General features: G+C 42.5%; 1 protein-coding gene across 12 annotated transcripts in view; it reads right to left on the bottom strand.

The window, feature by feature from the left end:
- The window catches only part of REPS2 (RALBP1 associated Eps domain containing 2), a 256,482-nt gene extending 231,268 nt beyond the window's left edge, over window positions 1-25,214 (bottom strand). For 10 of the 12 annotated variants that reach the window (XM_002719927.6, XM_051827618.3, XM_051827619.3 and 7 more), the window contains exon 1: window positions 24,835-25,210. In XM_002719927.6, the coding sequence (XP_002719973.1) occupies window positions 24,835-25,071 (237 nt within the window). In that variant the 5' untranslated portion in view covers window positions 25,072-25,210. Of the gene's footprint in view, window positions 1-24,834 lie in introns of all 12 variants that reach the window. The other 2 variants (XM_008272394.5, XM_051827621.3) reach the window with 1 other exon arrangement.
- Window positions 25,215-25,981: the final 767 nt, after the last annotated feature.

The following is a 25,981-nucleotide window of genomic DNA, read 5'->3' as shown; positions in this document are numbered from 1 at the left end:
CTGGCTTTATCCTCACCCAGCCCTGAATGATGCAATGTTGCAGGCATTTGGAGAGTGAATCAGTAGAAAGGAGAGTTTCTCTCTCTCCCTCTCTCCCCTTCAAATACATAAAATAAAAAAAAAAAATTTAAAGAATTGGAAGCCTCCTATAATGTAAAATGATACAGCAGCTTTGCAAAAGAGTCTTCAACTTCCTCAAAAGGTTAAACATAAAGTTACTATATGACACAACAGTTCTATTCCTTACGTGTATGCCCAAGAGAAATGAAAACACATGTCCACAGAGAAACTTGTACACAAAAGTTTGGAGTGGCATTATTGGTAATAGCCAAAGAGTGGAAACAACCCAAATGACCATCAGATGATGAATAAATAAATTAAATGTGGTATAGATATATTATGGAATATTATTAGGCCATAAGTATTGATAAATGCTATCACATAGATGATCCTTGAAATCATTATGCTAAGTGAAAGCCAATCACAAATGATCATGTATTATATGATCTCATTTCCAGGGAATATCCAAAACTGGCAAATCCATGAAGAAAGAAAGTAGTTTTGTGGCTACCTAAGAATGGTGATATTGGGAGTGACTTCCTGTGAGTATGGGATTTTTTTTCTAGGTGATGAAGACATCCTGAGATTACATAGTGGTGATGGTCCAACAACTCTGTAAATACTCTAAAACCACTTAATTGTACAGTTTAAATGGATGAGTTATATGTTACATGAATTATATCTCAATATAACTCCCACTTTGTTTTTAAACATTCTTATAGCATATTTGTCTACAGAGTAATTAGAATTTTTATATTATTTATTTGAGAGAGAGAGAGAGCGAGAGAGAGAGAGAGAGCACACACATGTACTCCCCCCTCCATTGGTTTACTCCCCAATAGCCTGCCAAAGCCAGAGCCAGGGACCCAAGTACTTGAGCAATCACCACTGCTTCCCAGGAAGTTGGAGTCAGGAGTTAGAATTAGGACTTGAACCCAGGCAGTTTGATGTGGGAGGCAAGACTCTTATTTGACATCTTAACCACTAAGCCAAATGCACAGCCCAGAACTATTATTTTAAAAAGTGGAGAAGGGTGGGCATTTGGCATAGCAATTGAGACACTGCTTAAGATAACCATATCCCATACCATAGTGTCTGGATTTGAGTCCCAGCTCCACTTTCAATTCCAGCTTCTTTGGGAGGTAGCAGATGATAGCTCAAGTACTTGGATCCCTGCCACTCACATGGGAACCCAAATTGAGTTTTGGGCCCCAGATTTCAGCCTGATCCAGCCATGGCTATTGCAGGCATTTGGAAAGTGAACCACTGGATGGGAGATCTCTGTATTTGTGTGTGTATCTCTGTTTGTGTATTTGTCTTTCAAATAAACTGCTTTTAAAAAAAAGTTTAAGTGGGAAAAAAGAGACAAAGAAGAAAATAAATATATATATATATATATATATATATATATGTTATTTGACAGTTAGACAGTGAGAGCGAGAGAGACAGAGAGAAAGATCTTCCCTCCGTTGGTTCACTCCCCAAATGGCCTCTACCGCCAGAGCTACGCCGATCCGAAGCCAGGAGCCAGGTGCTTCTCCTGGTCTACCATGCGGGTGCAGGGGCCCAAGCACTTGGGCCATCCTCCACTGCCTTCCTGGGCCACAGCAGAGAGCTGGACTGGAAGAGGAACAACTGGGACTAGAACCCGGCACCCATATGGGATGTCAGCGCCGCAGGCGGAGGATTAATCAAGTGAGCCACGGTGCCAGCCCCAGAAAATATATTTTTAGAAAAATAAATGCAGGGGCCGGCTCAGTGGCATAGCAGTAAGGCTGCCGCCTGCCGTGCTGGCATCCCATATGGGCACCGGTTCGAGACCCAGCTGCTCCACTTCCCATCCAGCTCTCTGCTGTGGCCTGGGAAAGCAGTAGAAGATGGCCCAAGTCCTTGGGCCCCTGCACCCGCATGGAAGACCCAGAGGAGGCTCTTGGCTCCTGGCTTCAGATTGGCGCAGCTCTGGCCTTTGCAGCCAGTTGGGGAGTGAACCAGCAGATGGAGGACCTCTCTCTCCCGACCTCTTTCTCTCTCTCTCTCTCTCTTTCTCTGCCTCTCCTCTCTGTGTAACTCTGACTTTCAAATAAATAAATAAATCTTTAAAAAAAGAAAAATTAATGCATGAATATTCTAAAGTTCATTGTGTTGAAGATATGAAATCCAACCTGATAAATAGGGAAGAAAAATTAATCAGATACAGGACTTATTACATTAAAATAGCATAATCAGTCCAGGTGGTTTAGTTCAGATTATCAGACTGTCAATTTTTTATATGCTGGCTGAGAACCCAAAATTAGAAAGTGATATAGTTAGAAATAAATAGAGCTAGGAGACTATAATTACTGACCTAGCAAAGGAAACACATTTGCTAGTAAAATAGACAATTCATTACACTTCATCCTTTTGCAAGGGTTATGAACATTTGCTATGACAAAAACCAATATGGGTATAGCAAGAGAGCTGAAATCAAGTATATTTAAGATATGTCAGGGCCAGCACCATGGCGCAATAGGTTAATCCTTTGCCTGCGCACCAGCATCCCATATGGGCACTGGTTTGAGTCCCAGCTGCTCCTTTTCCAATCCAGCTCTCTGCTATGGCCAGGGAAGGCAATAGAAGATAGCTCAAGTCCTTGGGCCCCTGCACCCACATGGGAGACCGGGAAGAAGCACCTTGCTCCTGGCTTAGGATCAGCACAGCTCCAGCCATTGCTACCATATGGGGAGTGAACCAATGGAAGGAAGACCTTTCTCTCTGTCTCTCCCTCTCACTGTCTGTAACTCTACCTCTCAAATAAATAAATAAAATCTTTTTTTTTAAAAAAAGATATACTATAATACATGAAACTGCTAGTAAAAATACAAACACTAATGGAAGAAAAGAAAATACAATGCACACCAAAAGAGAAATCATATATATACATAAGGATATGTACATAAACCCAACCTACTTTTATTATTCAGTACAACTGTTCATTCCAGAAATAGAATATTATAGAATACAGGGTGGCAAACTATTTTTGTAAGTACTTTAGGCTCAGGAGGCTATTTGATCTATCACAACTACTGAACTCTGCCACTGCAGTACAAAAGCAATGTAACAGTAAGTGGCCATATGCCAATAAAACTTTATTTATAGAAACTGAAATTTGAATTTCATGTAATCTCCACATGTCATAAATTGTTCTTTTTTTATTTTCTCCCAACCATTTAAAAATATGAAAGTCATTTTTAGTCCAAAGGCCATACAAAAAAAAAAAGGTGACAAAATGGATTTGACACACAGGCTATATTTTACCAACTCTTGATAGAAGAATGTTCTCAGTCTAAGAACAAACTGGTAAGAAGAAGCAACCAAGTCTTACACACTACACAAAAATGCTTACCAGAAAGAAGTTTGCCTCAACTAGTGACAAAAACTATCAACAATGTATATAGACACTAAATTAGTTAATACACAAAAAGTTCCAAGAGGAGTATTAGATAGCCAGAAAACCACTCAACAACATTTGCAGATGTTATTAGCCACAAGATACTGAATCCAATAGCAAAGGCAATAACTCCATTTCTGTAGTAGTACAAGGCATACCAGGATTAGAGTTATTAGGAGTGTGTGTTTGCCTAACAGTTGAGATGCCAATTAGGACATCAACATCCCCGATCAGAGTGCCTGAGTTCAATTCCTGGCTATGGATCCTGACTCCAGCTTCCTGCTAATGAACCTGCAGTGGTGATAGCTCAAGTAATTGAGTACCTACTGCCCAAGTGGGAAATCTGGATGAAGCTCCTAGTTCCTAGCTTCCACCAGGCCCAGTTCTAACCTTTACAAACAGATAAGGGTACTCAGTTTCTGTCTGTCTGTCTGTCTCTCTCTCTCTCTCACACACACACACACAAATAATTTCTAAAAAAATAATTTCTAAAAAGAATTAGAACTATTAGTTTTAGGTCTAAGATCCTTAATCATGATATTTTCTCAAGACAGTCTCTAAAATTCTCAAACTGAGAGTAAATTTTATTTTGGACCAAAATGCTGTTGTTTACATTTTAAGACATATTTCTAGAAGTGTGATGAAAGGAGGACAAAATGTTTGAGAGTTACTGCTGTAAGAAATTGCCCAGAGGATTTTCCAAAGGAAAAGTTAAGATTAGGGTCAGGGTCTATCCTTGACTATATGTGTCAAGCCAACACTAAAACGGAGATTTGGCCTTTCCCAAGAACTATTCCATTTGAGAACTTACAAGAAGTTACTGTTTGATTAACAGCTCAAAGCTCAACTACTCTACCTGGTAACGTTCTCCTGCTTGGTTTATAAGTACAAAGCATTTAGGTAGAACCGTGTGTTCAAGAATGAGAAAATTATCCCTTCTGGCCAATACCCTTGCATTGAACACTTTGCAGCACCAACAGAAAGAGCAGAGAAGCTGTTTACTTATTACTGTCAGAGGTGGCTGCAGTCATATATACATGGTCCACAGAGGAGGGCTTGTAATTCATAATTATACATAGCACCACTACTTCCTTTTCTTAAATAAAATATTTTGAGAGAGAAAAAAATCAATATTCACTTTGATTTCACAACTTTCAACAATGGAATGCTGGGAAACTGCTCCTGACAAAGCAGCCTGCTATACACGCACCCAACCACCTGTCACTAACATCATTCTTAAACACAAAGGGCTATTTTTAAGTAGTACACAACAGAGATAGATAATATCCCATTGCCATGGCAACAAGTTTTCCATAAGATACGTTAATCCATGAAGAATGAAAATGAGAACAAAGCTATTTCTTTTTATTTGCCTTTTAAGTACAGTATAGGAGAAGGATTTTACATTTCAAGAACTTGGTTTGCTCAATGGGGTCTTAATGTGTTTGAGCATGGTACAAAGAAATTCTGACTATATACAAATACACATATAGCTATTTTTATTGTATAAATTCAAGGTGTGTAGCATGGTATTTTGATATGTAAATACACAGTGAAATTATTACCACAGGTAAACTATTTAACATATCTATTGGGGGCCAGCACTGTGGTATAGTGGGTAAAGCCGCCGCCTGCAGTGCCAGCATGCCATATGGGCACTGGTTCAAGTCCCGGCTGCTCCACTTCCCATCCAGCTCTCTGCTATGGCCTGGGGAAGCAGTAGAAGATGGCCCAAGTCCTTGGGCCCCTGCACCTGTGTGGGAGACCCGGAAGAAGCTCCTGGCTCTTGGCTTCAGATCGGCGCAGCTCCGATCCGAATTGGGGAGTGAACCAGTGGATGAAGACCTCTCTCTCTGCCTCTCCTTCTCTGTGTAACTCCAACTTTCAAAAAAATAAATAAATCTTTTAAAAAACATATCTATCATCTTCCATAGTTAATTGTGAATGTTAATAGCACCTAGAATCCACTGTTATCAATTTTTCAATATAGAATACAAATTTTTATTTATTTATTTATTTAAGAGGCAGAGACAGAGCCGGCGCCGCGGCTCACTAGGCTAATCCTCCGCCTTGCGGCGCCAGCACACCGGGTTCTAGTCCCAGTCCAGGCACCAGATTCTGTCCCGGTTGCCCCTCTTCCAGGCCAGCTCTCTGCTGTGGCCCGGGAAGTGCAGTGGAGGATGGCCCAAGTCCTTGGGCCCTGCACCCCATGGGAGACCAGGATAAGTACCTGGCTCCTACCATTGGATCAGCACAGTGCGCTGGCCACAGCGCGCCAGCCGCAGCAGCCATTGGAGGGTGAACCAACGGCAAAGGAAGACCTTTCTCTCTGTCTCTCTCTCTCACTGTCCACTCTGTCAAAAAAATTTTTTAAAAAATTTAAAAAAAAAGAGGCAGAGGCAGAGACAGAAGAGAGCTCCCATCTGCTGGTTCACTCCCTAAATACCTACAATGTCCAGAGCTGAACCAGGCTGGAGCCAGGAGCAGGAACTCAATCCAGGTATCCCATGCAAGAACCTCCCAGGTTCTGCATTAGTAGGATGCTGGAGTCAGGGGCTAGAGCTGGGTATGGAACCCGGCTACTCTGATATGAGACCTGGGGCATCTTAACAAGCATCTCAACTGCTAAACTAAATGCCCACCCCCAATACAATATTATTAACTATAGTTCTCCTGCTGCCCATTAAACCTCTAGATTTATTTATCCTACAAAACTGCAAGCTTATAACCTTCAACCTAAACTTTCAATTTCCTTCCCCCCCATCACTGATAATCATAGTTCTATTCTGTTTCTGTTTCAGCTTCTTCAGATTCCACATATAAGATTATGCAGTATTTATCTTTATGTATCTGACTTACTTCACTTAGCATAATGTCCTCCAGGTTTATCCATGTTGTCAAAATGGCAGTATCTCCTCTTTTAAGGCTGAATAATATTCCATCATATGTATAATGGTTCTTTGATATACATGGGGGATTTGTTCTAGGACACCCTCTCTCATAGAAGCCAAAATCCTTAGATGATCAAGTCCTTTATACAAAAATGGCACAGTATTTTCATATAACCTAGGCACATCCTCCTGTGATACTTTAAATCATCTCTAGATTACTTACAATACCTAATATAATGTAAATGCTATGTAAATGATTGTGATGTTGTAATATTTATGGAATAATGACAAGGAAGAAAATCTGTACATGTTCAGTACAGATGCAATTTGTAGGGGAATATTTTTGATCTACAGTTGGTTGAATTTACTAATGGGACCCCACAGATATGAATGGCTGACTATACCACAATTTCTTTATTCATTCATCTGTTGACAGACACTTAAGTTGTTTCTATCTCTTGGCTACTGTATTTGTGCAATGAATGTTGTAATGCAAACCTGAAACACTGATTTCAATTCTACTAGATCATATGGTAGTCTTTTTTTCAATTTTTTTTAGATAGCTCCATAGCGTTTTCCATAATGGCTATACCAGTGTACATTCCCATTAACAATGTACTAGGATTCCCTTTCCCTATACCCTCGCCAATATTTGTTATTTCTTGTCTTTTTGATAAGAGCCATCCTAATGTGCATGAAGTGATACCTCATGGTGGTTTTGATTTGCATTTGCCTCGTGATTAGTGATGTTCAGTACCGTTTCATATACTTGTTGATCATTTATATGTGTTCTTCGGAAAAATGTCTAACTGGGTCCTTTGCCTGTTTTTTTTAATCAGATTATTTGTTTTCTTGCTATTAAATGGCACGGGTTCCTTACACATTTTAGAAATTAATTCCCAAAAATATCTAAGTTGCACAAATATTTCCTTCCAATCCATAGTGTGATTTTGTCATTTTGCTGATTGTTTCTTCTGCTGTACAGAAGATTTTTGCTTTTGTTGTCTACACTTTTGGTGTGATATCCAAAAAATCATTGTTAAGGCCACTATCAAGAGTTTTTCCTCTATGTTTTCTTCTAGGAAGTTCATGGTTTCAGGTCTAACATTTAGGTTTTTTATATGTTTGGAGGGGGGGTTATATGAAAAACACATATATTTCTAGTTGATCTTTGTAGATGATATAAGAGTTTTGCTTAATTCTTTTGCACATAAATATTCAGTTTTCCCAACACCATTTACTGAAGAGACTATCCTTTCCTCATTTTATCTCCTTGGTGGTCTTGTCAAAAATTAGTTGACCAGGGCCAGGGCTGTGGCATAGTAGGTAAAAGCCACCACCTGCAGTGCCAACATCCTGTGTGGGCATGGGTTTAAGACCCAGCTGCTTGACTTCTGACACAGCTCTCTGCTATGGCCTGAGAGAGCAATGGAAGACAGTTCAAGTGCTGGGGCCCCTGCAGTACCGTGGGGACCTGGAGGAGGCTCCTGGGTCCTGGCTTCAGATTGGCCCAGCTCCAATCATTTCAGCCATTTGGGAAATGAACCAGCAGATGGAAGACTTCTCTCTCTCTCTCTCCTTCTCCCTCTCCCTCTGCTTCTACCCCTCTGTAACTCTGCCTTTCAAATAAATCAATCTTTAGAAAAAATTAGTTGACAATATACTCTTGAGTTTTTTTCTGGGCTCCCTGTTCTGGCCCATTGATCTACCTGTCTGTTTTTGTAACAAAACCATTCTAATCTTATTACTATTACTTTGCAGTATAATTTGAAACTAGAAAGCGCTATGCCTCCAATTTTTTCTTTCTCAAGATTCTTCTGGTTATTCTGGTTCTTTTGTGGTGCTATACAAATCTTATAATTGTTTCTATTTATGTGGAAAATGTCATTGGAATTTTGATAAGGACTGCATTGATTCTGTACATTGCTTTGGGTACTATGGCTATATTAATAATACTAATTCTTCTAATCCATGAACACAAGGTTTCTTTCAAATGATTTTTGTTTTCTTCTATTTATTTCATCAGTATTTTATAGTTTTCAGTGCACATATCTTTCATTATCTTGGTTAAATTTATTCCTAAGTATTTGATCCTTTTTTATGCTATCACACATGGGACTGTTTTCTTGGTTTCTTTTTCATATAGATCATTACTGGTATAAAGAAATGCAACTTATTTTTGTATGTTGATTTTGTATCCTGAAACTTCATTGAATTCATTTATTAATTCTAACAGGCTTTTCATGAAATCTTTAGGGTTTTCTACACATACGATCACACTATCTGAAAACAGGGATATCACTTATTTTCCAATTTAGATGCTTTTTTTCTTTTTCTTTTCCAATTGCTCTGGCAAGTACTTCTAGTACTGTGTTGAATAAAAGTGACAAGAGTAAGCATTATTGCCTTGTACTGGATCTTAAAAGAAAAATTTTGTTCTTTCCCATGGATTATGATATCAGCTGTGGGACTTTTCATAACAAGCCTTTATTAGGTGAGGATATTTACTCCTATACCTATTTTGCTGAAAGTATTTTAACAGGTGAATTTTAAAATTTTTTCTTTATTTTCATTTTATTTCAAAGTCAGAGATGCAGAGAGATAGAGACAGATTTTCATCTACTCGTTTACTCCCCAAATGTTTACAACAGCAAGGACTTGGCCAGACAAAAGCTAGGAACCTGGAACCCAACCTGGGTAGCACACAGGTGGCAGGGACCCAAACACTTAACCATCTCCTGCTGCCTGCCAGGATGCGCACTAGCAGGAAGGCAGAATCAGAAGCAGAGCCAGGACTTCAACCCAGGCACTCTAATATAAGAGGCAGGCCTCCCAAGCAGCATGTTTACCACCGCGCCAAACACCCACTCTGATTTTGTTGAGAGTCTTTGTCACGAAAGGATGTTAAGTTCTGTTAGATGCTTTTTCAACATCTCTTGAGATGTAGGTTTTATCTTTCATTCTGTTAATGTGGTGTATCACATGTACTGCTTTGTGTACGTATAATCAACCGTGGGGCTGGCACAGTGGCGTAATGGGTAAAGCCGCCGCCTACAGTGTCAGCATCCCATATGGGTGCCAGTTCAAGTCCCAGCTGCTCTACTTCTGATCCAGCTCTCTGCTATGGCCTGGAAAAGCAGTAGAAGATGGCCCAAGTGCTTGGACCTCTTCACCCTCATGGGAAGACTCAGAGGAAGCTCCTGCTCCTGGCTTCAGATCGGCAGAGCCTCTGGCTGTTGCGGCCAATTGGGGAGTGAACCAACGGATGGAAGACCTCTCTGTCTCTCCTTCTCTCTCTGTGTAACTCTTTCAAACAAATAAATAAATCTTTAAAAAAAAAAAAAAAAGTAAAATCAACCTTGTATGCTAGAGGTAAGTCCTACCTGGTCATGGTATATAATTGTTCTGATGTGTTGTTGCAGTTTCCTAGTATATTTTTGAGGATTTTTACATTTATGTTCATCAGAGTTATTGGCTGGTAGTTTTCTTGTGGTGTCTCCATCTGGCATTGGTACAAGGATAATGCTGGCCTCTTAAAATGAGTTTGGAAGTACTCCCTCTACTTGTATTTTTTTGGAAGAGTGTAAGAAGGATTGGTATTAATTCTTGTTTGAATTTTTTTTTAGAATTCATCCATGAAGACATCTGGTCCCAAGCTTTTTCTTTGTTGAGAGCACATAAAGCTATTTTTGGGTGAGAAAGAATCCCTACAGGAATCCTGTCTTTTAGGCAAGGAAAAAAGCCAAACTAGGACTTAGCCATACTCTCAATAATTATAATACACTTTCTCCTCCTTTGAATTAATATCCACTCCCATTTCCCACCAGGTGCAGCTCTCCTAGAAGAATCTGCAAGAGGGTCACTCCCAGTGCTGTGAACAAGAACAAACACTCCAACCCACAGAAATACTTCACTCTGATAAAAAAAAAAAAAGGATACACAGAGACACACATACCCATATCCAAATGCAAACAGACAACCCCATATTACTGAAGGCATCTCTAGAGAACTGGGAAGAGCATCATCAAATGGACCAGTCGTTCCCATCCAGTCCTTTTTTCTCTCTCCTGCCTGATACAACTTGCTCCCATCACCAGCCATATCCCATTCTCCCTAGAATTCAGGACAGTGTTTCCCACTGCAGCTTATAGGCATCCTGTGCTGGCTTTTCCTCCATTTGTCTGCAAGAGCCACTCTCATCCTTCTTCATCCCCTCAGCCTAGGGGCTAATTTCTATAAGCTTCAACACTCAGGCTCCCCTGCCTCTGGATTTTAGTTGGATTAGGACACTGAGAGGCACTGTTGCAAATCAGAGAGCAGGAGACAGAAGTCAGTTACTTGTCCCATATCCCACTAGGCCCTCCATGGCCACAGTTTTGGCAAAGGCTGCATTCCTCCACCACTATCACTCCTGTACAGGGACCAACTTTCACTGCTCTAGCAACAACGTTCTCTCCCTTTTCCCTTTCTGGTCTAGGGATGGCAATGGTTTCCTGCTGCTGATAGTCTCCTCATGCTCCAATGTGCCAGCTTCCACAAAACCTTCTGACCATGCCACTTCCTGTGGGACACTGAATGATACATAACCTTAGCCCAATTTCTGATACATTCCTTGGTTTCAAGTTTTATCTGCCATCCTTGATCTTAGACTGTCCCATGTTCTGCTTTCTATGAGAAAGAAGTTCCTTAGAAATGTGTCCATGTTCTTCCCTCAGACAAACCCACCTGTGGAATCACCCTTTAAGAAAGAATTCCAGGGGCTAGCACTGTGCCATAGCAGGTAAAGCCTCTGCCTGCAGCATCAGCATGCCATATGGGCGTCGATTCAAGTCCTGGCTACTCCACTTCCAATCCAGCTCCCTGTAAATGTGCCTGGGAAAGCAGCAGAGGATAGCCCAAGTTAAGTGGGCCCCTACACACACATGGGAAACCCGCATGAAGCTCCTGGCTCCTGGCTTTCACCCAACCCAGCTCTGGCCATTGTGGCCATTTGGGGAGTGAACCAGCAGATGGAAAATCTCTCTCTCACTTGTTCTCTTTCTCTTTCTCCCTCTCTCCCTCTCTCTCTCTGTAATTCTGCCTTTCAAATATTTAAAAAGAAAGAATTCCAACATTTCCACAGAATTGCTATGGAATCAAGGGCCCCACCACTGAGACTTCATCAAGAAACCACCACCTTTTTTTGTATTTGACAGGTAGAGTTACAGACAGTGAGAGAGAGAGAGAGAGAGAGAGAGAGAGAGAGAGAGAGAAAGGTCTTCCTTCCGTTGGTTCAGCCCCCAAATGGCCACTACGGCCAGTGCTGCACCGATCTGAAACCAGGAGCCAGGTGCTTCTCCTGGTCTCCCATGCGGGTTCAGGGGCCCAAGCACTTGGGCCATCCTCCACTGCCCTCCCAGGCCACAGCAGAGAGGTGGACTAAAGGAGGAGCAACCAGGACTAGAACTCAGCGCCCATATGGGATGCTGGCGCCACAAGCAGAGGATTATCCAAGTGAACCACGGCGCCGGCCCCAACCACCACCTTTTAAATCCTTTCTTAAATCCTTTCCTCAGTACAGACTGAATTTCAACCCAAATACATTATGAAAAGTATTACCATAAATCACTTATCTACGTGATTAGGGCAAGTAAGTGAATCACTGCAGCTCAGTCTTGTTTTCGTCAAAACAGGGATAATACTATCTCATAGTTTGATTGTGAAAATTAAATGAGATGAGCATTGTACAAGTTATTGGACAAAGGCAAGTATGTGCTAATCAGTAAACAAATTTTAGCTAGTACTCTGATTGTTAGTATACAGAGTACTTCAAAAGGTTTGTGGAAAATTAAGTGAAAACATAAGTTTATTTTGTCACAAAATAATTAAGAAATCCATGCATAGTTTTTTGCTGGTATGCATTTTCCATGAACTTTTTGAAGGCCCTTATATACGTAGATCTAGAGTAAATTCTGCCCCCAAGGGACATGTGACAATGTCTGGAAACTTTCTTTGTTTTCACACCTGGGAGAGGGACAGCTATGTAGGGAGCTGTGATGCTGCTAGACATCTTAAACATACAGGACAGACAGTCCTTCCCCACCAAATGAAGAACTACCTGGTCCAAAGCACCAGGGAAACCCCAAACTAGGACAAAAAATAAATTAAAAGGAGCTAAAATATGCACACATAAAATTCGACATGCTTTACTGCCATTGCTATCTCATTATTAGCACTGTACAGGTACCAGAATGTATACAAAAGAAAGGAGTTAAAATATTTTTAAAAGATTCCAAAGGAAAATTAAAAAAAAAAAAAACTCAAAAAGCAAAGCACAGCAAACACCTGCAGGGGCTAAAAGCTATTGGTGCATTATCATCTATTCTTCACAAGGCTGACCTTGAAGTAAGGGAGACACAAAGAGATTATTGTATTAAATATGTCCTTTTGAAGTCATCAAAGGCAAACACTACACATTTCAGAAAGCCTGCCATTAAAAAAATTCTTAATTGCTGGCATTTATGGGCTTTACTTCAATTATTCAGGAAATTAACACAGGTGAAACACATAATTACCCTCAGGAGACTGAACCAAGATATTTTCTGTAAACTAAAGGTAAAGTGTTACAAATGAATTAAGTCAAAGCAAATATTTCCTCCTGCCTAACGTTAATAGTCTCATGTGGTCCTGAATTATATGATGAGGAGAGCTGAGTTTGTCAAATCATTTTGTCCTTCAAGTCTACATTCTAGCCAAAGTTTCCAAAGCAGAGATAGTACTAAATAAAACAGGCCCAACAAGGGGTTGGCACTTGCTCCAAAGGGGCTCTCCCGAAGCACAGCTCATCATCCTTGGCAGTGAAGCACAGCTGAGAGGGCCAGATAAAAAGGTCAGGGGCACAGCTCAGAGCTGGCACTGCAGGGTCTGCAGGGTGAGGTCTGGAGAGAACAGTTGAGCATCCATTTGCTCTGGGCTTCCTACAGGATGGACTGGAGGAGGCTGGACAATAGCAGCCTTATGGAATCTCACTCCTAACCCTGGACTTGCCAGCAGTGCTGCTACCATTTGACTTTCAAAACAATGAACGTCAAAGAATCAATACAATCGCCAACACCTCGCCAACTCCTGAGAGCAGGGCTTCATGACTGTTTTTATGCTACAGTCCCTTTGGAAGCTGCTCTCTAGACCTCTTCTGAGGATGCTTGAAAACACGTAAAATTAAACACTTAAAATGCATAAACTTATAAAAGAAATATGCTTAAATGTAACTATCAAACATTACAAAACAAATCTGTGGTACTAATAAATGTGGTTCCTTTTTAACACAATGAATAACAAGATCAGGCAGTATCTAAGCTATCATAAACCATCACTGAAATATCTGTGACAATGTTAATATGACTTTTAAAAATATCCTGATGCAAACATTTGGCACAGTGGTTAAGATGCCACTTGGGACACCTGCATCCCACGTTGCATTGCCTGATTTCAGACCCAAGCTCTACTTCCAATCCAGGTTTCTGCAGGCACACATCCTGGGAGGCAGCAGATGATGGCTCAAGTACTTGGGTCCCTGCCACCCACACAGAGACCTGGATTGGGTTCCTGGTTCCAGTTTCAGCCTGGCCCAGCCAGGTCATTTGAGGAATGAACTAGTGGATGGAAGATTTCAAATAAATATTTAATTTTTTAAGATTTATTTTATTTATTTGAAAGGCAGAGTTACAGAGAGACAGAGACAGAGACGGAGAGAACTTCCATCCTCTGGTTCACTCCCCAAATGGCTGCAACAGCCAGGGATAAGCCAGATGGAAGCCAGGAGCTTTATATGGGTCTCTCATGGGGGTGGCAGGGACCCAAGCATTTGGGCCATCTTCTGCTGCTCTCCCAGGTGCATTAGCAGGGAGCTGGATCAGAAGTGGAGCAGCCAGGACTCAAATCAGCACTCATATAGGATACTGGCATTGCAGGAAGCAGCTTAACCTGCTATGCAACAACTCTGGTCCCTAAAAAACAAGTTAACAAGGCTGCTTTGGGGTTTAAAAACATTATATATATAAAAATATACACACACATATCACCTGTTTCTATAGGTGATAAAGTCACGTGTACTACGAATACTACTGTGGTGTGCTGCTTACATGCATAACAGAAGGAAATGCTCAATTTTAGTTAGGGAGCATTAATGAAAATAGAGATGTCTCTTTTGTCCCACATCTATATGCAAAGGTTCCTGAACTGCACTCTGGTTAGGAAGATTCGCTTGAGAGCATTCTGGGCAGAGTAGTGCTTTCCCACTTTTACTTCCTGCCTCCTACAAGTTAAAAGGAAAAACAAACTTCCTAAAGAAATTGAAAATAACTAAGATTATATAACTTTTCTAGTTCTACTTAGAATAAGAAAATGAATTATATATGAACGTGTTTCTTTAAAAGATACAGAAATTCAAAATTAGTGGCTAAGCAACACATGTATACATATATATATTCTAGCCTCCAAAAGCTAAACAAAATAATTTTCTGCTTCAGACAAAGCCTGGAAAGCAAGTATGGTGGAGAACTGCTCAGATATCACCCTAACAATTGTCACTCCAAGGTGTTCATGCTTTTGTATAATCCTCTCTGCTTCTCCTTGAGTACACACAGAACCTGCGTCTTGCTTCCAATCAACAAATAGGGAAAAGGTGATGAGATGTTGCCTATCTTCACAGAACAGAGTTACTATTCTGCTGCGCTTGAAGAAGCAAATAGCCATGTGTGAACTGCCTATAAAAATGGGCAGGGGAGGAGCCAGTGCTGGGGCGTAGTGGGTAAAGCTGCCGCCTGCAGTGCCAGCATCCCATATGGGCACCAGTTCGAGTCCCGGCTGGTCTACTTCCCATCCAGCTCTCTGCTGTGGCCTGGGAAAACAGTGGAAGATGGTCCAAGTGCTTGGGCCCCTGCACCCGTGTGGGAGACCAGAAAGAAGCTCCTGACTCCTGGCTTCGGATTGGCACAGCTCCAGCCATTGCAGTCAATTGGGGAGTGAACCAGCGGATGGAAGACCTCTCCCTCTTTCTCTCTCTGACTCTCCTTCTCTCTCTGTGTAACTCTTTCAAATAAATAATTTTTTTTTAAAAAAAAAAAAAAGGTCATGGGACAGGGAACTATGGGAAGCCTCAAGAAACTGAGGGTCTCAGTCACAAAATCACTAGAAGCTGAATTATTCCATCAGCCACTTGAGTTAGGATGAGATCCTCAAGCTTCAGAAAGGCAGCCCAATTGATACCTTGATCTCAAAGTTAGAATCTGAGCCAAGGACTCAGTTAAGCCATATCCAGATTCCTGACCCTTAGAAACTGGGAGATCATAAATGTGTGTTTTAAGCTGCAAAAATGCGGTAATTCATTATAGAGTAATAGATAAATATGTAATGACCAATAGAGGAGGTGACCAACACCCCAGTTTGCCTGGGATTGTCTGAAAACTGGAGGTCTCAGACTCAGGAAAACCTTCAGTCTTGAGCAACCCAGGTTTATTGGTTACCTACCAGTAGATGTGCATGAAGAACAGAATGCCATGAATACAAAATATCTGATATTTGCCTTAGGAAACAAATATAAAGCTTGAAAAAAATCTGAAAAGAAAACAAACCCCTTTTTTTAATTTATTTGAAAGAGAGTTACAGATAGAGGTAGAGACAGAGACAGAGAGAGAGGTCTTCCATCCACTGACTCAATCCCCTAATGGCTACAACCTCCAAAGCTGAGCCAATCCGAAGCCAGGAGCCAGGAGCTTCTTCTAGGTCTCCTATGTGGGTGCAGGGGCCCAAGGACTTGGGCCATCCTCTACTGCCTTCCCAGGCAATAGCAGAGAACTGGATCAGAAGAGAAGCAGACAGGACTAGAACCGGCGCCCATATGGGATGCTGGCACTGCAGGCCAGGGCTTTAAACCGCTGTGCCACAGCACCAGCCCCATCACAAACCCTTTTTTAAAAGGTATAAATAGGCCAGCACCGCGGCTCACTAGGCTAATCCTCCACCTACGGCACCGGCACCCCAGGTTCTAGTCCTGGTTGGGGCGCTGGATTCTGTCCCGGTTGCTCCTCTTCTAGTCCAGCTCTCTGCTGTGGCCTGGGAAGGCCGTGGAAGATGGCCCAAGTGCTTGGGCCCTGCACCTGCATAGGAGACCAGGAAGAAGCACCTGGCTCCTGGCTTCGGATCGGCGCAGCCCGCTGGCCGTAGTGGCTATTTGGGGGGTGAACCAATGGAAAAGGAAGACCTTTCTCTCTCTCTCTCTCTCACTGCCTAACTCTGCCTGTGTCCCCCCAACAAAAAAAAAGTATAAATAGGGGCCAGCACCATGGTGCAGTAAGTTAATCCTCAGTCTGCAGCACCAGCATCCCATATGGGCGTAGGTTCTAATCCTGGCTGCTCCTCTTCCAATCCAGCTCTCTGCTGTGGCCTGGGAAAGCAGTGGAAGATGGCCCAAGTCCTTGGGCCCCTGCACACACATGAGACTGGGAAGAAGCACCTGGCTCCTGGCTTCAGATCAGCACAGCTCTGGCCCTTGCAGCCATTTGCAGAGTGAACCAACAGACGGAAGACCATTCTATATCTCTCCCTCTCACTGTCTGTAACTCTACCTCTCAAATAAATAAATAAAATATTTTTAAAAAGGTATAAATAGCAAAAGTACCCAGTATTTCCACAAAACCAAGGTTCTATGTCCTTAAAGTACAGCAGTCTCTACTTAGGAGTGTGAAACTAGGACAATGTGCAAGTCCATACTGTACTTCTAATCTTCAGTTGGTTACTTTTTCAGTCTCCCTATTGGTTTCTTTGACAGGCAGATTTAGACAGACAGAGAGAGAGAGCGAGAGAGGTCTTCCTTCTGTTGGTTCACCCCCCAGATGGCCTCTACGGCAGGCGTGCTGCGCCGATCCAAAGCCAGGAGCCAGGTGCTTCCTCCTGGTCTCCCATGTGGGTGCAGGGCCCAAGCACTTGGACCATCCTCCACTGCCCTCCCAGGCCACAGCATAGAGTTGGACTGGAAGAGGAGCAACCAGGACAGGACCAGCGCCTCAACTGGGACTAGAACCTGGGGTGCCGGCGCCACAGGTGGAGGACTATCCAAGTGAGCCGCGGTGCCAGCCTCCCTATTGGTTTCTTTAATGATTGTTAATCATTTCCCAAGCATCATTACCCTGATGACCGGCAATGGCTTCATCATGCTGAACAATATCAGTCTTGCCGTTTAGCATAAGCCACAGATAAATAGCTTGTGCACACTCCCATCTCCTTCTAACCAGCTCGAGGTTTCTTCCTTATAGATAAATGCTATGAATTTTATATGTCTGAAACTTGCTTCAGAATTATAAAGGGGAAGGCAACAGAGGTAGAATTAGAATGGCTGGCGCTGTGGCTCACTTGGCTAATCCTCCGCCTGCGGCACTGGCACCCCGGGTTCTAGTCTTGGTTGGGGCACTGGATTCTGTCCCGGTTACTCCTCTTCCAGTCCAGCTCTCTGCTGTGGCCCGGGAAGGCAGTGAAGGATGGCCCAAGTGCTTGGGTCCCTGCACCTGCATGGGAGACCGGGAGGAAGTACCCGGCTCCTGGCTTCGGATCGGCGCAGTGCCAGCCATAGCGGCCATTAGGGGAGTGAACCAACAGAAGGAAGACCTTTTTCTCTATCTGTCTCTCACTGCCTATAACTCTCTCACTTTCTCTCTCTCTCACTGTCTAACTCTGCCTGGCAAAAAAAATAAAAATAAAATAAAAAATAAATATATAGAATGGAACTGGCAATGCACTGATGGTTTTTGAACCTGATGGCAAGAGCAGTGGGATATAATACATTATTCTGCCTACTTATTTCTATTTGACCTTTTCTATTTTTAAAAAAAGGATGAGAAAAAAAGAAATCTCATCAAAGTCTAATTAATTAGCCCAAAGGTCTTTTAGCACTCTCAAGAATATCAGTGGACTTTCTGTTATCTATAAGGGTATTTTCAATATTCATACATGTTTAGAATAGTCCTCCAGCCATGTGGAGTTTTACATAAATAAGGAAAAATGCTGCCTACTTTCCTTTGGCATCCAGTTCTCGACAGTACCTGAACGATGAGTCATGGTTAGGGTAGGTAATAAAGATTTTTTGAAAGGCAACATAAACGAGCTAAAGCTACATTTGTCAGGAAGGACAAATTCCAAAAACATAACAATAATAGGAAAAATGAGTTGCACAAGATTACAGGGTATGATACTCCTCATTTTGCCTTGCAAATACATTCAAAACAACATGTTGAGTGGGTATTTAGCAGTTAAGACGCCGCTTGACACACCTGTATCCTTTATCAAAGTGCCTGTGTTCAAGTTCTGGCTCTGTTCCCGGCTCTAGCTTCCTAACAATGTGCACCCTGGAAGGCAGCAGGTGATGGCTCAAGTGCTTGGGTCCCTGCCACCCATGTGGGAGATCCAGATGGAGTTCTGGGCCCTTGGCTTCAGCCTGGTGCAGGCTCAGCTCATGCAGGCATTTGGAGAATGAACAAGTAGATGGGAGATCTCTCTCTCTCTCTCTCTCTCTCTGCCTTTTAAATAAACAAATTAAACAACTAAAATAAATTTTAAAAATCAAAACAACACATTGTTTCCATGATTTAGAAACACACTCACAGCCACATAAAAACACTAAAAATAGAAAGAAATTTTCAAATCATACACATCAAATTCAGGATACCAGTAACCTCTGGGGGAAGGAGGGAGGGATAGAAGAAGGAAGGGGAATGGAACCATAGAATGGACCCTTGGAAGCTTTAGCTCCAGCTGGGCTGCTTTGCTTCTTACACTGAATGATTGGTACACTGTTATTTGTTGAGTGACTCTAGTTTTGCATGCCTGAGATATTTTATTATAAAAGAGTCAACAAATAACTACTAGGCAAATATCCTTTTAACCAGACAATTGTTTGGTTCTGATACTTTCTCTATTTGCTCCCATTTACTCTCTTTTAGGAAAAAAATTACTAACTCAAACTGTATGTGAGGGAAAGTCTTCAAAAAGTTCATGGAAAATATGTATTATTAAAAGTTCTGCATAGATTTCAAAATTTTTATGCCAAAATAAACTTATCTTCTAATTCCATTTTTTTCAGATTTTTTGAGGTTCCCTTGGATAGATCTTGTTACTCTTATATTTTTAAGATTTATTTATTTATTTGAAAGGCAGAGCAACATAGAGGAGAGGAGGGACAGAGAGAGAGAGACAGAGACAGAAAGATCTTCCACCTGCTGGTTCACTCCTCAAATGGCTTCAACAGCCAGAGCTGTGCCAGTCTGGTTTGGAGCCAGGAGCTTCTTCCAGGTCTCCCGTGTGGATGTAGGGGTCCAAGCATTTGGGCCATCTCCTGATGCTTTCCCAGGTGCATAAGCAGGGAGCTACATTGGAAGTGGAGCAGCTAGGACTTCAACCAGCACCCATATGGGATGCCAGTGCAGCAGGAGGCAGCTTTACCTGCTAAGCCACAGCATCATCCCCAATAAATAAATCTTTTTTAAAAAGAAAATTGTTTTCTTTAATATAGTTTTAATATAAATATAGTTTTCTTTAATAAAAAATTGCTTCAAATATTTAAAGGAAAACCTTTAGAAATGACCTCTCCCTAAAGTTGATGCTAGGCACAGAGATTTTTCAAATATTCCCTACTTCTCACAACTTTGCTTTACTTCTTTGCCTCAAAGCAATTAAACAATCAGACATGTTACCGCATTTCCTCATCCCACTGAATGATTTCAGAATTCACAGTGTTTTATAACCATTCCCCTTAATGTCCAATAATTGTATTATAAAAATGAAAAACAATTATAGTGGGGCCAGCGCTGTGGCGTAGCAGGTAAAGCCACCACCTGCAGTGCTGGCATCCTGTATGGGTGCCGGTCCAAGTCCCGGCTGCTCCACTTCCAATCCAGCTCTCTGCTATTGCTTGGAAAAGCAGTAGAAGATGGCCCCAAGTCCTTGGGCCCCTGCACCCACGTGAGACCTAGAGGAAGCTCCTGGCTGGCTGGCTCGCTCACTCGCTTTCTCTCTCTCTGCCTCTGCCTCTCCTTCTCTATCTGTGTAACTGACTTTCAAATAAATAAATAAACCTTTAAAAAAATTATAGTGATGACTGAAATGTGCATAGCATTCCTAAAAGCTAAACAGTATCCTAAAAGATATAGAATATAAAGGAATTGATATAATTTATTTCATTACATCAAATATAAAACATCATTTTATGGTAAATATTTTATTTTTAGGTGTTACATTTCAAGTCTTTCCTTAACCCAGATAAAAACCCTAAAGTAGAAAAACGTTTGCATTGAAATGCAAGCTCCATGAGGACATGGATCTGTGTTTGAGTCACTGCAGTAACCTTAGCACCTAGGACAGTGCCTGACATCCATGGGAAACCTGAGAGCATATCAAACCCAAGCCTAATTCCCACCATACCCTATGCCTTCTAGCAAAATGCTAGCCTTATGAATACCAACGAAATACTTCATAACCTTGGAAACCAGTCACTCTAACCTTTATACATCTTTGTCTTGAAATATTAAGAAGCCATTTATCTGTTCTCAGATATTCCCATTTTCTTTTTCTAGTTAAAAGTATTTCATTTTACCACATTCTGCCTAGTGCTAGGATCCTGCTTTAAAGTAAATCAGCACATGAAAACAAATGATCTATAAAGAGAACAAAAGACTTTTAAAATAGGCTATTGTGATGCATTAAAATATAATTCAAGATGGCTCAGTATCACATGTCATTAGAGAATTGCAAATTGAAGCAACAGTGAAATATCAGCACGCACAAATTTGAGTGGCCAAAATCAACATTGACAATACCAAATGCCAACAAAGATGGAGAATGAAAGGAACTGTCATTTATTGCTGGTGAGAAAGTAAAATAGTTACAGTCATTTTGGAAGACTGGCAGTTTCTTAGAAAACTGAACACACTCCTACTATACAATCTAGCAATCATGTTCTGTGCTATTTACACAACTAAAAATGTAAATTCACACACAAAAAAACTTGCACACAGGTGTCTATAAAAACTCTCTGCATAACTGACAAAACTTGGGAGCAACCAAGATGTCTTTCAAATAGGTGAGTGGATAAACTATGGTACAACCAAACAATGCAATATTATTCAAGCTAAAAAGAAAGGAACCACCAAACCATGAGAAGACACAGAGGAATCTTAAATATATATGACTAAATAAAAGAAATCAATCCGCAAAGGTTTCATGTTATATGATCCAACTCTAAGACATTTAAAAAAAAAAAGGCAAAACTTTGGCGAAAGTAAAAAGATCAATGGTTTCCAGGGGTCAGTGACAAGGGAGTGATGACAGCACAGAGGATCTGTAAGGTGTGAAACTATTCGGTATGCTACTGTAATGGTGGAAACATGCCAACAGACTCATACATTTGTCCAAATCCAAAGAATGCATAACACCAAGAGTGGGCCCTAATGCCAACTCTAGACTTTGGGCAACAATGACACAGTATAGGCCTATCAATTGTAACAAATGTGCCACTGGGGTGCAAGAGGCTGATAGTGGCAGAGCCTATACCTATATGGGGACAGAAGGTATATGAGGACTTCTACACTCTTGGCTCAATTTTGCTGTGAACCTATAACCTCTGGAAAAATAGTTTATTGTAAAAGTAGGCTGAGACTACATTACACATACACACAAGGTGTTCAAAACACTCGTGGAGGGGCCGGCGCTGTGGCGCAGTGGGTTAATGCCCTGACCTGAAGCGCCAGCATCCCATATAGGCGCTGGTTCTAGTCCCGGCTGCTCCTCTTCCGATCCAGCTCTCTGCTATGGCCTGGGATAGCAGTAGAAGATGGCCCAAGTCCTTGGGCCCCTGCACCCACGTGGGAGACCTGGAGGAAGTTCCTGACTCCTGGCTTCAGATTGATGCAGCTCCAGGCATTGCAGCCATCTGGGGAGTGAATCAGAGGATGGAAGACCTCTCTTTGTCTCTACCTCTCTCTGTAACTCTTTCAAACAAACAAAAATAAATCCAAGAAAAAAACTCGTGGAAAATGTTTACCATGAAAAAAACTAAGTATGAATTTCAATTTTTCACACCAAAATAAAGCTATCTTTAAGAGATGTTTTTAAAAGTAAGATCCATGTATAGTTATTTCATCATACACATTTCCCATGAATTTTTTGAAGAATCTTGGTATATATCAACTGCAAAAAATCCTTAAAATAACTCTGTAGGCTCACTTTCATAACAAAGCAACAGGTGTAGTGGTTTATTTTTACTACAAAAAGAAGATAAAATGAAGAATTTTTATAGAACATTTATTCCTGGTAAGATGGCAAGACTCTCACCCTTCCTGGAACATTATGGTAATTTAATTGTATGCTTATTAAGAGGAACATTTGGCCGTTACCATAGAAACTACCAGGGCTGGTTGTTGCCTCCATGATTTGAGCAGTTATACCTGTTGGGCTACTTAAATCTAAACTTTCAGGTTCCTGTTTAACAGGGAAAGGGTAAGAGTGGCTAATACATGGATGGAGTTCTGCAAATTAAGGTGAACAGCACACACACACACACACACACACACCACCAAAGTGGTGGGTAAAAATTAGGTGGCTACCAGTTGCTAAGTCTGCCTGACTCTCTTAGGATTACATTTCCCTGTCTAGGATGGCAGTAATGTTCATTTTCACCTATACCAGAATATCAGGTTATTGTAACTTTGTCAGGATAAAGGGGAAGGACGTGTTTTGTTTCACTGGGCTGGAAAAGGGAACTTAGAGCTCTGAGAGATTTACTCTACACAATCTTCAAGAGACGTCTGCTTTTGCCAACATCTAAACCAGTGTTTTGTAAGCCATTTTCAACTGGACATCGAGAATATAATCTCACTGATACAAAGACACTGTGCTTTGGAATCTTTTAAGCCATAAGTATCTCAAGGAAGCATGGGTTCAAATACCAGGAAAGTCCCCTCCCCAATTCAGTTTTAATATGCCCACCTCCTCTTATCAATTCAATGTGACAATGACAACAAAATAAGCCTTAACAGGGGCCCAGGTGTCACTTAATTCTGCCTCAGCCACCTATTCTCTTGCAGCTAGCAAGTAGCCACACGTTTAATAAATGTATTATGCTCAGGAGTACACTAAAGGCCTCATCTAACAGCCATGGTTTCTGACAAAGGACACGGACTTTCTCTTTACCTGACCCAGCTCAATCGCTCACCAGCCATGGCAGAACCACCTGCATATCAAGGACTTCTTTGTGAACAAACAGCCGTGCCAAGTTCTATGAATACTAACTATATTTTCAGAAATCCTAAATTTGAAAAGGTGAAAGATTACAGAATGGCTAAATTTATGCTCACAAACATATGAGCATATGCATGCTCCAGCAGTGTACAATGCAGACAATCTTGAGTGATAAAAAAAAAAAAACACGATACTGCCAGTACCACTTAGAAACTAGATTTTAAAACAACACTTGCCACTCTAAATATTCAATTGTGCTAATATCTTTAATAATATTGATTGTAAAAAATAAAAAGGCTTCATTTCATATTTTGGTTCTGATATTAAAATCTTATCACCATTTCGTGCTGGTGACACCAAATGACAAAGGGCTTATCTAGTCTTTCTCCAAGCTCGAAGGAAAGCACAAAATAAAACAGCATCTGCTGTGGTTCACCTTTTCCTTTTCCAGCTATGGGGCAGCCAGAAGGAGGAAGCTAGGCCATCCATTAATTTCCAGTTCTGTTCCAAGTCCAGGTAATGATAATGTAGGAAACCACAGCTGTTCCCTATGGTGTACTAAGGTTCACCTCTAGCCCCAGATGGAGAACTTGACTTTGACTTTACCAACGTCCTCTTGCAGCTCCATGTCCCTGCTCTGCAACTTGTCATTAGGTTCTCCAGTTTAATACCAACATGCAGAAAAACATTACTAGGCATGGATAGTTAGATAGTAGATATGTTTATATCACAAGTGTATGGAGAGGACGACGTTCAGACCTGGGCCAGGAACCAGACACACATGCACACACCCGTCAGGTGCAAACCCCACTCAGGAGAGGGAGGGGCAGGAGCAGCGAGCAGAGGTTAAACCAGACACCAGCCAAAACAAACATCACTTCCAGAACGGGGCAAACTTTGGGTCTGGGCGGCTTCGGAGAACCAGAAATGGCCGGAGAAGTGGAGAGGGTGTTACTTCGTCTCAGGGAAAAAAGACGGGGAGCTCACCCAACACTGGGCGAGGATCTGAGCTGCGGAAGAGGCTGGTGTCCCCTAGAGACAAGGGCGTCGCCGCCATCCCCGGCTGCGGAGGCCCCTGAGACCTGGATTAGGCCTCCGGGTCTCTAGGAGCAGCCCTGTCTCCCCACTCGCGCCCCCCGTTCCCACAGACACTGTCCTCACAGACCCACAGGGACAAAACGCGCAAGGACCTACCTGGTGCAGCGTCTCGGCTGGCAGCTGCGACGCCCTGAACAGGTCGGCCACAGGACCGGCAGCCGCAGTGGCGGCGCTTAGAACGACCCTGGCGCCCTCGGGGGGCCCTGTCACAGGGCCCCCGGTTGCAGCGCCCGCACAGCGCGCGAAGAGCTCGGAGTAGCACTGCTGCTCGCCCTCGCTCAGCAGCAGAGGCGGCGGCCCAGAGCCGCAGCCTCCGCCCGCCGCAGCCTCCATGGGGCCTGCAAAGGGGCCCGACCGAACACCGTCTTCGGCTAAGGTACACCAGTCGCCGCCACAGCCACAGCCACAGCCACCGCCTCGGCCTTGGCCGCCGCCGCCCCCACGCCCCGCAGCTGCCGCGCGGCTGCTTCCTCCCGGCGCGCGCCGGCCCCGCCCCCGGGCTTGAATGTTGTGCCTCTGCCGCGCGGCACATGGAGACAGGCGCGGCGCCGACCAATCGCAACCTAAGATCGCACCCAGGCGCCGCCCCTGAAGCCGGCCCCGCCCCACCCCGCCCCTCGCCAGGTAACTAACTCCGCGCGCAGTCAGCTCAGCCTCTGCTCTGCAGGTGGTGCGGGGCAGGAGGGCTAGGGGGAGTCTCTGGCTCTGCCATGGCTGGGAAGGAAACATCCAGATCTACCTGGAAACTTAACGCTTTGCGGGGGGCGCGGGGGGTGCAGAATGCTGTGGTTTTCTCCTTAGGAGGCTGGAATGGATGTGGTGCCCGCACCACGTCTTGCCCTTCCTCAAAAAAGGACAAAGCCTGAGAAATTAGGTTTTCATTTTCCTGTAGTAGTACTGATTACGTCTTGAAAAGCCGGATAACAGATGACCATAGGAATGAAAGGAGTCCCAGTTATTACCCAGGGCATTCAGAGTGGTGAAAGAGTTAGGCCACTTTCTCATGTGCGGCTCAAGCCTGGACTTGAGCCTTAAGGAATAACATTGGCCACTCTGAAATACTGGAGTAATCAGAGGGTTTTCTTTAAGCCTTTATTGCAAATCATTTGATCCAAACTCTGATTTTACAGATGAGAAAACTGTTGTGTTCATCTTCATTGATTAAATATTCTATGTCTACACTAAAGTATAGAATTTTTTTTTAATTTCATTTAAGGTATACAAGTTTCATGTATTTCATATA

The sequence above is a fragment of the Oryctolagus cuniculus genome, chromosome X (assembly GCF_051225735.1).
Source record: "Oryctolagus cuniculus isolate XC-2025 breed Fujian yellow rabbit chromosome X, ASM5122573v1, whole genome shotgun sequence".
Classification (NCBI taxonomy): domain Eukaryota; kingdom Metazoa; phylum Chordata; class Mammalia; order Lagomorpha; family Leporidae; genus Oryctolagus; species Oryctolagus cuniculus.
Note: the sequence above shows the minus strand (reverse complement) of the source record. Positions and strands in the feature narration are given on the sequence as shown.